The sequence below is a fragment of the Talpa occidentalis genome, unplaced genomic scaffold (assembly GCF_014898055.3).
Source record: "Talpa occidentalis isolate TD23 unplaced genomic scaffold, MPIMG_talOcc4v2.1 talOcc4.3, whole genome shotgun sequence".
Lineage (NCBI taxonomy): Eukaryota > Metazoa > Chordata > Mammalia > Eulipotyphla > Talpidae > Talpa > Talpa occidentalis.
In genome coordinates, this window is record NW_023603184.1 from 130,301,890 (window position 1) to 130,317,985 (window position 16,096).

The 16,096-nt window shown below is 38.7% G+C and overlaps 1 protein-coding gene across 2 annotated transcripts in view; it reads left to right on the forward strand.

Moving 5' to 3' along the window:
* UNC80 (unc-80 homolog, NALCN channel complex subunit) overlaps positions 1 to 16,096 on the forward strand; it is a 184,253-nt gene that overhangs the window by 96,448 nt on the left and 71,709 nt on the right. Inside the window, exons 27-30 of one of the 2 annotated variants that reach the window (XM_037523962.2) lie at positions 2,279 to 2,482; positions 4,382 to 4,482; positions 6,396 to 6,596; positions 15,610 to 15,717. In XM_037523962.2, the coding sequence (XP_037379859.1) occupies positions 2,279 to 2,482; positions 4,382 to 4,482; positions 6,396 to 6,596; positions 15,610 to 15,717 (614 nt within the window). The remainder of the gene's footprint in view (positions 1 to 2,278; positions 2,483 to 4,381; positions 4,483 to 6,395; positions 6,597 to 15,609; positions 15,718 to 16,096) is intronic. The other variant, XM_037523964.2, reaches the window with a different exon arrangement.

Consider the following 16,096-nt stretch of genomic DNA (forward strand, 5'->3'; position numbering starts at 1 on the left):
TGCAGCGCCAGTTTGATCCCCGGCCACCGGAAAGGGTCCCACAAAAAAAAAAAAAAAAGACCAACATGGTTGCAACAGAATGAATTGGGGAAGAGTTGTATTTGCTAGGTAGGCAAAGAGCAAATAAGGGTCTATAGCTATGGTCAGAAAGTTCCTTCTAATTTAAGTGTGTCTGAAAGTTGTTGGAAAATTTTGAACAGAAAAGTGGTAAATATGTATGTATGAGTTGTGTGTTTAAAGATGAATTGAGCTGGGAGAGTGGGATTTGGGGGAATAGTTAGGTAGTTACATTAGTCCAAGAAATAGGTGACAGGGTTTTATCAATCCTATGAATTATTAGTCTAGAGTCAGCAGGACTTGTTAATAGATAATTATGTGATAGAAAAAAGAAAAAGATGTTTTGTTCCATTTTGATGAATTTGTTTGACTTTCATACTAGTTCTTGTTGTCATGGAGATAAAACTGAAATTCAATGCTGTATAAGCTCAGCTGATGGACGTTTTGCATGATTAATACCAAATCTAAATTCTCATTGCTGTGTCCTTGGTGATTAAACACTGACTTGATTCAGGATTCCATTACTATTAGATAGCTCCAATTATCACTGGTGGTAGAACAGATTGTCCAGATTTCATTCAGATCATATAATTTTGTGGCTTTTTTACTGCACTTATAGCAAGTATCATGAAATTAGGCAAAGTATGTTAGAGTGTGCCTCTGTAAGAAAAAATATCTCTAATCTTTTTCTCTACTTCCCAGTCTCCCTTGACGTGAAATTGTATGAGTAGTCATTAAAAAGTTTAATTCTATTCTGTTTCAAATGGATTTTAGGTAGATCTTAAATTGTCAATTAACCCTGAAAATAATATTAAAAAATACAGCAGGAAAGTGTTGTGCTATAATTAAAATAGTGCAGTATGGGCTATATAGTCTTTGTGGAACTCATCCAACTGCGCTGAAATACTGCATCCCGATGTGAAATTCTATCCAGATGTGTTCAGGGAGCTCTAGGAGACTTTGGCAGCTGAGTGATGATAATTTTAATCTTTTTCAACCACAAGAATACATCAGAGATTAAATATTTCACATTTTTTTACAGGAATTCTTCTTGGCTCCACTACATGGCATTAAAAGTACACATTTAATTAACATTTTATAGTGCTGTACAAGTTCTATCACAGTCATATACTAACTCTCCTGTGAGTGAGAAACCCAGGACTAAAATGCAATCTTCCTGATGGGGACTTTTAAAAATATTAATAGCTATGTTTCAAATAATTAATTAGAAATCGTATTTGTAAGGAAACTTAAAAAAATCACTCCTTTTTTTTAATGACTTTGAAAGCTTTATAAAGTCAATGTATGATACCAAAAAATTCCAAAATGAAGGAAGAAGCTGTGTATATGACTATGGGAAAATGAGGGTGCTTTTGATTATAAAAAGTAGGTTTCAAGTTTAAACCTGTTTCTTGAACCCTTTTATTTTCCTCATTGATGACTGTTTTTTCCAGAACACTAAAGATGAATAATACATGTTCTTCTTGGTACACATAGACTGTAAGGCTCAGGGTATTGAAACATTTGGACTCACATCTCACCCAGCCTTTTGACTGAAAGGAAGATGCTGTGAAATCACTAGGTGCACTGAAAATGGAACCATTTCACACTCATGCTCACCCACAGCGCCCAGTGAGAACAGACCCTTTAGTGCCCTTGCTGAGGAGCTGAGCGGAACCCACTGCTGACTGTTGGAGAGAGAAGCACCTCTTGTTTTTATTTCTTAATGAGGTATTATTCCCAAACAAAGGGGTTTGCATAAGAGTTTACATAGCTCACAGAATCCTCTAAGTCCCATCTCAAAAGAAAAACTAAAACAAATGGTTTGTGGTTGTATTGAATCAAATGACAAGCTGATTCATGGATACACAGAATGTTATGTGCTGGCACAAAGGGTCGTGAGAGATATTGCTGCCACAAAGGGCACACTCCTGCTTGTGAACCCTGAGCCAGAAAGAGAGCAGGTTGTTCCCAGTACCCATGAGCTATGTGTCCAAGAAAGAAGCTTCCTGGTGGATCCCGCCCCCTGCCTGCCTTACAAAGTGCCTGAATGGGGCTTGGAAGGAGCTGCTTATCCAGCCATGTTCTCCTCCCCAGCAGCAGAGAGGAGGCTCTTCAGGGACAAGTTGGGAAGACACTGTTGGATCCAACACAAGTTGGATCTGACACTGGCTGGGGAAAACTAAGGGGGAAAAAGCCCTATTTTATTCTTTTAATACAGTTCTCAGCAGGAAGATCAGGATAGGAGGTTCCCGCCTGCTCCAGATTAAAGGAACCCGCAGTTTCCAGGTGAAGAAGGGGGGTCCCTTGTCCAGCATTCGCCGGGTCGGCAGCTTAAAGAGCAGCAAGTTATCACGGCAGGACTCAGAGTCTGAGGCTGAGGAGCTGCAGCTGTCCCAGAGCAGGGACACTGTCACTGATCTAGGTAACAGAGAGGAGTGGGGTGTGCAGGGACGTGGGGGGTAGGAAGGCAGCACCCAAATCCTGAAGCAGCTGAAGTCCGTTTTCTTACATGTAATCAATGGAGGAAGAGTGACAGGCTAGACCACTCTGCAGCAGCAAACCCTGGTCCCCTCTATGACAGGGCTGTGCAAACCGTAATGTGAACACAGGTCACCGGCGGTCTCGTGAAAAGCAGATTCTGATTCAGTGGGTCAGGGTGCGGCCTGAGAGGCTACACCATTGACAAGCTTCCTGACGAAGCCGATGCTGACCTCTGCTCAGGCAGTCAAGATAGAGGGGGACAGAAACTGCTTTCATGTCAAGGACAGTTTTTAAGGATCCAAAGGTGGGTGTGGATCCATTCCTCTCAGAAGATCTTTAAAGCAAAATGTAGAAATTCCTTGGGGACAGCTAGCTAAAGATCTTCTATGTATTAAAGTTTCTACTTCACAGTGAAAATAACCTAAATATCAGACAGGGAAGACTATCTAGAGCGGTCACTAGTGACCTTCTGCAAGACAGTTAAAGACGTGGGGATTTGTTTTCTCCAACTATCCACTGGATATAATTCTATTTACTCTTCCTACTCTGATGGGTTGTTATAAAAATAAATTAGAGATGACTGTAAAGTGAGTTAAGCACCCAAGAATGAGCTCTGTATCCAATCAAAGCTCTAGAGTTGTAGATTGTCACTGGAAGATCCAAAGTGGCAGATTTTCCAAACGTGCCAGTCCTGTAAGTCCTGAGAATAGACTAGGAAAGTAAGCAGGCATGTGGATGGGACTTAGCAGCTGCCCAGAATGTAACTATTACGTAAGGATGGAAACACATCTTCTCTGACATTCAGTCCCTGTATGAGAAGCAAAATAGAGAGCTCCCCTTTCTAGGCAAGTTGTTTCAGAAGTCAGTCAGGAAATGTGAATAAATTATCGATCAAGTGCACTAAAATAGAAACTGAGTATATCTCGTCAAAAAGAGTATAAAATAGGAATTTTTTCTACACCTACCCACCCTTGTCTTTGAAATAGCTAATGTATGCAGCACTTAAGATTCAGCTGATTTTTTAAGGAGACAATAGAAAAATCTCTGTGACTTCTTTTGTTTCAGGTCTGAAGCTATCGCCATGTCATCAGTTAGTTTGGGGCAAAGACTTATTTCAATTAATTATTGGCATTGATCTATTTAGCCCAACCATTTGAATCAAACCATCCAGGCTGGAAGCATGATTTTGTCACAAAAAAGACCTAGAATAGCTTTGGAATTTGAGCACAAGATGATGTTGTATAGTATATTAAGTAGTGAATTCCAAGAGATATCTCCTGCATATTTTTCTTCAGAGAATACTGTGGGCAAAAGGTTGTCCATGATGGACACAATTGCTTCCAGAGTCCCTTAGTTTTTCTGAGGTGTCTGTTCTTAGTTGAAATATCTCAGATAGCAAAGCCCAGTGGTTAAAAGGAGTAGTGCCTGTTGTCCATACAGAAGCAAGCATGCTCTGCAACCTGTATTCTGAGTTGTTTGATGTCCCTAGTTAACTACACCTACAAGGGCTGGGCAGATTGGAAGAGCTTTGGGCACACTCACCCAATTGTTTGCTCATCTCAACAATTCAAAGCTTTGATTCAGCTTTTTCTCTGCTCCCATCTCAGAATGGAGGCCACCACAACAAGTATCGTAAATGTCTTTATAATCACCAGTTTAACTGGTGATAAAAGGAACAGCTAATATTAATATACCTCCATGAAAGTCAATGCTTTGTTCTGGAATCCACTGGGTCAAGGTAGCCTACCCTTGGATTCAAAAGCATGGACAGCTCTATGACACCAACATGCTTTCCAAGGAGACTGAACAATCCAACCCTTCCTGATTTTTTCTTTTGAAGAAGGGAGTCCTTGGAGTGCAAGCGAGCCCAGCATTGAGCCAGAGGGAATGAGCACTGCCGGCACAGAGGAGAATTACCACAGGAATATGTCATGGCTTCATGTAAGTAGGACTCTCAGGAGGAGCCCTGAGATCAATTTCTGTTGGCATTGTGGAAGATCCATGGAGAGAAAACAAGAGATTATGCTAAAACCATTCACACAATTTAGCCTCCAAGAAAACCCAGAGGCTTATTTTTTCAGCTAATTTCTCAGTACTCACTGGGGTTGGTATTCATTTTAAGCTTGACTATGACCAACGGACCTTTGTTATGGCCTGTAAGTCAGGAAAAACCATGAGGGACTAAGGCAGGTTGATAGGCAAGATAGCCTGAGCAACACAGGCAAGACTTTAGCTTTATACAGACTACCCTGAAGTGCTAAAAGCAAGGTCTGGTGTCAGTCTTGGATCTGTATTAGAACAAACTTTAAGCCAGAACATGGAGATTCTGAGATGACGGTGGTTACATTTCAAAGGTGGTTACATACTCATAGGACACTGGCAGGAGTAGATTTCAGGGAAACTGTGGGTTTAAGGTTCAGGCTTGAGCTTAAGGTTTGAGCAGGACTTGAACAGAGAAGTCGGATGAAACATAATGAAGCATAACCTCGTCTACAATGGCCAGATGCCACATCACAATTTTTGATCTTAGATATGGACTGTTACCCTCTCCTTTGATTTTAATCTGACTTCCTGTCAGGACCAGTCAGGAATGGCTGATGTGTGAGGCTCCTCTGAATTCACAGTGCTGTACCTTCAAACTGGAAGAGGTCCCCGACTGGTTGAATTTTAGAATCTCTGAGGCAGTTGTTTCTAAAGTAAACTTTTTAGTCAAGTTGAATTTACTTTGAAAAGTATACAAAGTCTGCTTATAGTTCAATAAATTTTTACAAAGTTAGCACATCTAGGTAATTCAAGGCATTAAAAGGAACTTGTCAATACCTTAGAGTGCTATTTGGGCCCTCAACCATCCCCTACTTCTCACCTCCCCTAAGAGTATCCACAATTCTAACTCCTTACACCATAGATTAGTTGTGTCTTTTTTAAAATTGTATACAATTGGCATGATATACTATGTTTTCTGCTTTTTCTGGATTTTTTTCCCTCATATAAGTGTAAATTTTGCAACTTTTTTCTTCAGCATAGTCTGGTCTATTTTTGGCTAGATTCCATTTGGACTCATTTTGCCAATACCCATTCAAGAAACTTCCAAAGCAACCTGACATTGAAAATAAAATCATTTAAAATTGAGGAATTCGTCCCTATGGAAAATAGTATGGAGATTTCTCAAAATATTAAAAGTAGATCTACCATATGATCCAGCAGTTCCATTGAGAGTAACTACCTGAAAATTGTAAGAATTCTAATTCACTTGATTTAAGCCTGATTAAGCCCCAGGCGAAGAACTACAAAGGTCAAAAGCCAGATGGGGGAAAATTCTTTGTAGAGAGTAGAAATGAACTTAAACAGTAAGATTCAAGGCCCAGTTGACAGTATAGGCCAGAGTGAAAGATGCAGAAATGTTTTTTAGTTCCACGTAGGTGGACTGGAGTTAAAGACATCCCACACCTGTTCAAGGTCAGTCACATTCTTTGAGACAGAAGTTCTCACTGGTTTATGCTCTTCTCTCTGGCTCCTTCAACAATATAAAAACTGAAAAAAAAATAATGTTTCAGCAGAATCTTCATTTTTAAAATATTTTCAAATGAATCCCTTCACAGTTATTGTTTCAAGTTTTTGGAGATCCTTTAACTTAACCTTTTCATTATTTCAAAAAGTTCTTTCAATCGAGTATGAACGGAGAAAGAAAAAGAAGCCAAGTACATAAAGTCTTGTAACTTTGTTTTCTTGTGGGAATTACTGAATCACTGTGTTTTCGAGAAAAGCTGGCATTGTGACTTTCCATCTACCACCCACAGAAATGTTCATATTGTGCTCTGGCTGCCTGACTGAGTCTCGGTGATTCTGTGTTCCAGGTCATGATCTTGTTGTGCAATCAGCAAAGCTTCATTTGCACACACGTGGACTACTGTCACCCGCACTGCTACCTGCACCACAGCCGCTCCTGTGCCCGGCTGGTCAGGGCTATCAAGCTGCTGTATGGGGACACGGTGGATGCCCTCCGGGAGAGCAACAGCAGCAGCAATGTAGCTCTCCGGGGCAAGAAACAGAAAGAGGTGAGTAATCCTCTGATCATAGACCACTGATAAGGAAAAGGATGTCCAAACCACTTTGCTCTAGAAGAAAAATTTGAGGCCATTACAGTTATATAAACCAGACTGCATATCTGTGTGATTTTGAGCAAAGGTAGAAGAGCAAAAGGATAAATGATTTATCTTTGTGTCCACAAGCAAACATAGCATCTTTTCCCAGGTTTTGCCTTATTTCTATGAATAACTGAACTAATAGGAAGGGTGATGATGTATAGGTTATTGAAGTAGACAGAATAGGGACCCCCATTCAAAGATGTCTGGGTGCTAATCCCTGCAATCTGTGAATATGTTATCTCAAGGAGCAAAGGGATTTTGCTTATATGAATACGTTAAGAGCCTTGTGATGGGGAGATTATCCTGAATTATCTAAGTAGGCTCAATGTAATCAGAGGGATTTACAAGTGAACAAGAAAGGAGGGAAGACAGTCAGAGGCAGATGGGATAATAGAAGCAGAGGTCAGGGTGTTGCAGGCCCTTGAGCCAAGAAATGCTGGAAGCCTCTGGGGGCTAAAAAAGACAAGGAGATAGATGATTCTTTGGAGCTTCCAGAGGGAACACAGCCCTGCCAATTCATTTCACACTCTGAGACCTCCAGAACTATAAAGTAATGTTTGTGTTGTTTTAAACCATGAAAGTTGTGGTAGTGTGCGTACAGCAGCAGTAGGAAACTCCTACAGTTATGTATTAAGGATAAGTAATAAATGACCCAACTGTTTGCAGATAAATAACCCAGTAATGTAGCCAACAGATGAAAGGAAATACCTTTCAAGGAACTATTGCATGTCCGAAGCATTCATCTGCACTCTCTTGATCACTACACTGAACAGTTGCATTGGCAGCAGATGAAGACAGTAACCAGGGCTGTCATGCTTCTGCCAGGGAAGCTTTGGGTTACCCACCTGCCCCTGCACAGGCGTGATCCCAAGATGCATGCGCTACCCTTGCAGCTGCTTCTCCCAAGTGGTTTTGCAAAGAGATTTTTATATAATACCTATTCAGTGCAATGAGTATTCATAATGCACCTGCTATTGGCACACTTTCAGGCCAGATATTCTGGAGGGAATAAAAAAATAAAGAGTCGGAGCAGAGGATCTATCTATTAATGACTTGGCAAGCCTCGTTTGGTGGGATGGGAGCATGGCAATAATATACAAATTAAACAAGTAGAGAATATGAGCAATGCAAAAATGCACAGTTAATTTGTATAGTAATTTTTAATGCTTTTGCACTTACAAAGGGATTTTTTAAATTACAACATTTTAATTATGGAAGTAATATGTTTATTGAAGAAATTTTGGGTACTGTGAGAGATTCTAAATGAAAAAAGGTATATCTCATGCCACATAAGTGTGCTATTTCGCCTTCTGGGATATAATATTTTTAAAATATTTTTTGAAGCATATGTGTGAGTATGAAGGAGGCATTTTCATTGACAGAGTGGTTTTTCACCCTTGAAAACCTTAGGCAGGAGATATTGTCCTCCCCATTTTGTAGGCGAAAAAGCTAAGACTTGATAAAATGCAATTGTCATAGTTCACATTTATAACATATTCATTTAGACTCTAAAAATATGGAATATAAAACTTAAGGTTTTTGCCTGCAGGCAAACCATAGATCTGAGGCATGCAGCAGAGAGAGGGGTTAAAACAGGGGCAGGAAGAACACAGGGGATTGTGGTGATGGTCACAGGTGCCACAGTGGCGGGACAATTATGGAGACTACACATGGAGGGAGGAATCAAATAGTGTACAAAAATGAACAATGTTGTAAGAAAATAAAGAAAAAAACAAACTTAGGGTTTTTCAAACTAGACTTGATTATATCTCATGAGATTCAAACTACAAATTCTGAGGGGGGGTTCAGGGAAATAGATGATTGTAACAAGTGAACTGTCTGAACTGCTAAGTACATTAGTGCACTTTCAAATGTGATGGATTTTTATAAGCTATCATTTTATATACATGAATATATAAATATATATTATCATCTTCATAAAGAATTATTTGATTTTCCCTATAGCAAAAGAATAACATAAAACATACACATGCATGTGTGTGCATATATGTAGACATACACAAGTTCTATACATTACATATATAACAATGCATGTCTGTATGCATTGCATCAATATGCATGTATCTATATACCTACATACATATCTATATGCGTGTATAACATGCGTGCTTGTACCTGTTTATATGTGTGTGTATATTTATATATATATTTCAAACATAAATAACATTACATTTGAAGCAAATGTATTTTCATCTAGGTAAGCTCTTCATCTAAAAAAGTATCTTTGTTTTAACAGAAAACCATATATGTTGGAAGTTAAAAAAATACATGTTCTAAATAAATTGTCATACATGTTCATATTTCTTACTGTCATACCTTTGCTTCAACTTTATCTTCATTAAGATTTGGTCAAATGCAAACATACTTCAAGATCAAACTTAAGTGCCATATCCTCCCTGACACCTGCTCTGATCTCCCTAGTGGTGAACAGGGCATACTGCAGGTGGATGATTAATGTTTTTTTCCATCTTTCCTTCTTCCTCTAAGTTGCAATGGCATTTTACTTGTGTTTTTCTCATTCTTCATTCAATTATTCACCCATTCATCCATGCATTCATCTATCTCACAAATTTTTAAAGAATATATGAGTCATGTGAGTTGTACTCTGCTAGGTGTAGTAAATCCGCCTTGGCATGAATCACACAGACTAGTTATAGAGAGAGACATTAATAAAATAAACAGATTGGTTAAAATTGCAACAGCAATAAGCACAATGAAGAAGAAACACTTATACTGTACAGTACAGTACATTGCAGAGAGAGAGCTCATGTGCAAGGCTTTGAACTTGTTGGGAGGATAAGACAGACTCTCCATAAAGTGGCAGATGAGCTTGGACCGAAGGAGCCATGGATGTTGATTGGATACAGAATTTTCCAGCCAGAGAGAAGAGATGAGCACGACGAATCATCTGTGGAGCACAGACAGTGGAAGTCCATGAAAAGGATGGACAGACAGATAAGGGACCGGACTATAAAGGGTCTCCCAGGCCTTGGGAAGAACTTTAGTCTTTATCCTGTGACTAGTGGGAAGCACTGAGAGATTTTAATCATTCTATTGGCCAAATAAGACTATTGCTATTCCTTTTTCTCCTCTGCCACTTCATTATATCCTTTCTAAGAACTGAGGCAGTCATACACATTTATATCCAGTGTGATGCCAACAGAGTACCTCTCTTATAGCAGAAGACAATACATATTGAATGAGTGGGTTATAGAACTCTAGGGCATTTTGTGAATGCCCTTCGCCTTTCAACCAGGGAACTGGCCTGAAGCAGCCAAATGGCTTACATTTCTGAAAAGGAGAGAGAGATTAAGGCAAGAGCAAGCATCTACTCATATTAATGCATTTAAATGAGTCATGCAGGTGGAGAGCTGGAAAGATGTATTGAGTCTTTGGTGATAAACATTTTATTGCCAAAATGCCAGCCTCCTGTGATAGCCCTTTTTTTTTCTTTTACGATGCTTCCATTTGCCTTTTTTTAAAAACCTTTCTCATAGATGAATAATGCCCCCATTTCCAGAGCCAAAATGAAAACAGAGTAGGCAATAAATCAAGAATGAAAGCAGTGTTTCTGATTAAAACCTTGTCTTATGAGCCATTGTTATTTCATTTCTATTTCCTTTGTAATTAGCTTTTATGACAGAAGATAATAGTATTAGTGCACACATTTTGTAACATATCTCACTCTGATTGATCTGCTAATCTACATCTCAATGTTTAGAGACTCACTGTACATTCTGTTAGTCCACTTACCATTCAAACATGAGTTTTTTTAACTATCATTTTATATACAGGAACATATATGTTTATATACAGGAATATATATATATTCCTTCACAAACAATTCTTTTATTTTACCCATATATTGTTACCTTGTCCAATGCTGTGTTCTAAAGAGAGAAATATTCAATCAGTGCTTCCTGTTGGAAAAAAGTAGATGAAACAATTGTTTCCTTTCCACCAAAAAGGATAGAAGGATAAAAGGTAATGTGAGTCCTAAAAGGATAATATCTGTAAATTCTGTGTAACAATGCATCTGGGAAGGAGCCAGCTGATCTCCTGTAGGATTAATCCTCTGACAAAGCTATGGAAAACTCTAATGTGATGCTGAGACCAGACCAGAGACCTTGCTTTCATGGGCCAGAATTACTCCACCATAGCATACATAATCCATCTATAATACACAATCCAAAGGTAGTGAGACAAAAAGGGTTTAGGTTACCTTTCGGTAAATAATGCACTTTCATTGGCATAGTGTCTTTTCCCAAAAAACAAGGAAATCCCTTTTTCAGAAAGCTTGATAGGCTGATCCCCATTTTCCCAAATTTTAAATACCTCATTATTTCACCACTGATACCACCATTGATGGCATATGTGTCATTTTCTACTAACCTTGACCTTCCATATGTCTGTTTTCTCTCTCTCTCTAGTAGGATGTTCTCCATGAGGACAAGCATTATCTGCATTTTGTCCCTTAGCATACACCCAGAACTTAACCCAGTTCCTGGCATATGGCTAACTCTAAATAAATATGTTTGAATTATTAAATGGATGCATGGAATTTTTACTTAAAATTATTATGCCTCTATAGGCAATAATCTTTTTCAAAGAACAGAAATCCATTGAAATATTCTATTAATTAGAGGTTCTTCAAAGGGATAACATCAAAATCTCATGAAATCAGGACAGAACAGGCAACACAATCAAGCCTTGAGGAACGGAAAACCAAACTTACATTTTATTCAACTATTTTATTCAACTTACATTTAGACTGAAAATCTGAAGATTTCATCATTAGTTCTCAGCCTTAGAAAACATCACCAAATGGGCCTCCCCGGTGGCGCAGCGGTTGAGTGCCGCGCTGCGAAGCTGTCCGCAGCCTCTGCAGCGCTGGTTCAATTCCTCACCGGCCAGGGAGAACCCCACATGGTGCAGCAGACCTCTCCTGCCTCACCCACTGCTCCCCTCGGCAGTGTCTTCAGTCCGTCTGCCTGTTCTGTTACCCTCTCTGTCTCTGATGAATTCTCTCATCCTTCCGCGCCTCTGACCTGTACCCCAGTTCTTGTATAAAATAAATAAATCTTTATTTAAAAAAAAAAAAAGAAAAGAAAACATCACCAAATGATTCAGAGCTTGTTTTCCTTAATCTCCTAGCAGGGAAATTTGGTGGGCTCAAATGCTCCTCTTCTTCATCATATACCCCAAGTGATAAATCCCTACATTGCAAATTTAATCAGTAATGGTCAGAATGAAAAGTCACAGAGCCAAATATAATGAATATATCTGAGTCATATGCATACAGAGGTGACAGTCACTAAGTGCTGTCAAGTATGCCCCAGGATCCCAAACAGTTCTTGAGGCTATGTGTCTCCCATTAATCACAGCTACTTTTCATAGATTGACTCAGCAATGAATGACATCCTCTATTAGTAATACATTCTTTCCTTTGGTCTTGGGTTTCTAGTCTTGAACTTCTACACTTGATCTTAGCCAAAAGGCCGAGAAGCGATCTAGTCTTGAACTTCTAACAAGTCCTAGCTTTATGTAATTCCAACCACCAGGTGCATCTCAAAATGCAGAATATTTTCTAACTCTTCCAAGAACCACTAATGGTTAGCAGATATTTTTGAAATTAGCTTCCTATTCCATTTCTGATATCTTTCAAGTCTGAACAAGTTGTTCAAGAAGAGTGACTAGCTCATCACTCTTCCATAATGAAACCCCTTCCAATTCTCTTTCCTTTCCACAAAAACAAGTGCAATTATCATGAGGTCACCAGACCATACCATGCTGCCAAGGGAAACATGCCGTAATAATAAATATTTCATCTCAGAGAAGTTAGACTTATGCCTTTGCCCCTGGTTGGCAAGCTTAAGTAAAAGCCCACACTTTCCCAGAATGTAAAGAGCAAACGTAAATGTTTGTCTTTCCCCCTCCCCCCACCCAAGCCAAGTATTTTCCTGTATCTGCCTGGTTAAAGTTACTATAAGTTAATCAGGAAGTATTGCTTTAAAAGTAACCCTGAAAATAAAATGCTCATTCAAAGGAGAAAAGAATGAAATACTTTCAAAATTCAAAATCTTATTTTGGGGCTCTCCATGGTCACCTAGGGGTTAAGTCTCAGTGCTATCACTGTTGCATTGAGTTCGAACCCCAGCCAAGGAACTAACCCACATGGTGCAGCAGACCTCTCCTGTCACCCACTGCTCCCCTCAGCAGTGTATTTCAATAAATCTCACTGTTCTGCTCCCCACTTTCTCTCTGGTGAATCCTCTCACCCCCTACACCTCTGGCTTACACCCCAGTTCTTCTATGAAAAAAAAATCTTATTTTATAACAATTACAATTACCTGGGGAAATATTCATTATAAAATAATAGTGAGGGCCTCCCCTGGTGGTGCAGCGGTTGAGCGCTGGGCTGTGAGGCTGCCCACAGCCTCTGCAGTGCCGGTTCTTCCCCGGCTACTGGCGAGGGTCCCACAAAAAAAAAAAGAAGTTTAATGAATTGCTTAATATTATGTGTCACATACACAGTCTGATCATAGTTGTGCTAAGATCCATAGGGAACAAAAATGGCTAAAAAGACCCAAATAATGGCTATCACTGGGTTGGGGATTATAGGGATTTTTTTTCTTCTTCATGATTTTTCTACATGTTACAGATAATCTACAATTTGTAGCTATTGTTTTGTAAATAGAAAAAAAACCAGACACCACATTTTAAATACCTTTCTGTTTTAAAAGAAATTCGATCACCCCTATATTTACATGGGAAGTAATTGTTATATATGATTTTAGAAGTTTTCAAATTGAATAAAATAGACATGATATTTGGTTTGTGTATTGCTTTTACATTCACGGGGGGTGGGGTGGGGTGAGGAAGAAAACACAAGATTTCTTTCCTCAAATGATAGGTGTTCCCAACTATGTGCCTCCATGTTTTTGTCTTTAGAAAACACAGCAAGAACTGATTCATTTGTTTCCAAGTAAATTCATTTTAAAAGTTTGTTCTGTGCCAGTCATATAACAGATGCATTGTCTTGAGACTTTTTGTCAGAGTTTGAAAGACTTTCTTGGAACTTGCATGTACTTTTAGATTTGTTTTTTCTTTCCAATACTTCCTTCTATAACACTGTGATGCTCTGTTCGAAAATTCTTAAGGAGTTCAGTTTTTCCCTTGGCATTGAAGGAGAAAGTGTTTCATTGACATTGCACTCAAAAAACAAATGAGCATTTATTCTGTGCAAAGGGATGGATTCCCTCTTTGCTCAGCCTGGAGTGCAAAATAGGAGAATCAGGACTCAGGATAAACAAATAAGGACTTGTCATTGCTAGGGCCCATTATTCTCCCAGCTGCTATGTTCTGCCGTTTTCATTTAGAGAGTGACGGAAGAAATTATAGCTGTGTGGTTAAGCAAATAAGTCAGACCTATTCTAGGTCGTGATTAAGGAGACAATCTGAAAGAACTTCTGCCTCCTATATATGAGTATAGTTTTCAAAGACACCATTTTGCCTGTATAAGTCAGGCCTATATGATGGATACTTCCTTGATGAATATTTTTTCTTATTTTTTCTATTACTTTTCTAAGAAATATTTTCTTTCTCTATGACCAAATGGTTGGCTTGTAATATCTAACCCTTGTAATACATAGAGGGACTATTATATAGAATAGATTTTAATTGACTTACATTTTTGTTTTACTTTTGTTTTAATTTTCCTGTATATTTAATCATACAATTTTTAGGAATATAGCTACATGCCTTGATAAGTGTATATACCCACACTGTACCCACTACCAAAGTTCTAGCATCATTCACTACTATCAAATTGATTCCCACTGGGAGGATGCCCAGTGGACTCTGGTGGAGGATTATGGGTGCACTGGTGTTGGGTATGTTATGGTGATACACTCTGAGAGGATGTGAGTCTATACCTCTGAATCACATACAGTGTTATAAACCAATGTTCCCTCAATAAAAAAAAAATCAATAAGACAAAAGTATAAACCCCCCAAAATACCAAATACCTCCTTCTACCTGTTCTTTCCACCCCCTTCTACTTCCCTTGTGCTAATTACCATTTTGTTTGCAGAGTCTAAGAGTTATTTTGTTGTGTTATGTTATAATCATTATAATATTTTATTTTATTCTACATGTGAATGAAACCATATATTTGTATTTCGCTTACTGATTTTCTCTAGCACAATCCTCTCAAGTTCTAGCCAAGCTGTCCCAAAAGGTGACATTTTGTCTTTTCAATAGCTGAGTAGTTTTCCACTGGGTGTATATACCACAACTTCTTTACCCAGTAATCCAGTGATGGGCAATCAGGTTGTTTATGTGTCTGGCTATTCTGAATAATGCTGCAATGAACACAAGCTTGTATATATCTTTTTCAGATTAGTGTTTTTCTTTAGAAAAATATATAGGGGAAGAATTGCTGAATCATACAATATTTCTATTTTTATTTTTTTTGAGAACTCACCATAGAGACTTCACCAATTAATATTCCCAACAACAGTGTAGTTGACTTCGTATTTTAAAGGATCTGTGTTTTTAAACAGCTTGGTGGAATATAACTAGTCTTAAAATGTAAGCCAGGAGATTCTTGTCCTTTTTTCTGCTACTGGTTATCTGTGCTACTTGGTCAAATTGCTTCACTTCTCAGGATCCCAATTTTTTCAACAGTAGAAGAGGAGCCTGTTGCTAAACATCTCTGAGTTTCTTTTTCATTGTTAAGTCATTGCTTTTATCACTTTCAGAAAATGTAGCCCACATAAAGGACTTCAATCACCCCTTCCACTATATGAAGATAGTTGCTTAGAGATTTTGAGGGAAAATGGCACTTTTGTTTTTTGAGAGACTACAACACTCTTTGTCACATATCACATGTTCATTTCAGTGCTCTGATAAATCATGCCTGAGGACACCTTCTCTGAAGAAGAGAGTTTCAGATGCGAACCTGGAAGGCAAGAAGGACTCAGGAATGCTGAAATATATCAGATTGCAGGTATTGACAGCCTGGATCAGAAATGCTCATGGGGTGTAGTAGGGTTACAGATGCCCTGATTACTGATGCATAGGGCATACAATGCCAATGAGTATAATGGCATGGTATAAAATCCCCTTTAATTGTGAGCAGGTGTCACCAAGTATGCAAATAAAATATCCCTTCTTACTAGACAGCCCACTTCCATGAAAAAAAGACTTAAAAGCTTGGCTCAAAATCTGCCTCTTCTCTCTCTCCAGTGAAGCTAATTTCCCTCCAGTGTGTAGTGGGATGTTCACAGGTCTTGGAATCAGACAGTCTGTGTTGGAACCTCACATCTGCTACTCTGGACCTGGGACCTTGTGGAAGTTATCTAATTTCTTTTAATTTAGTTGCATGC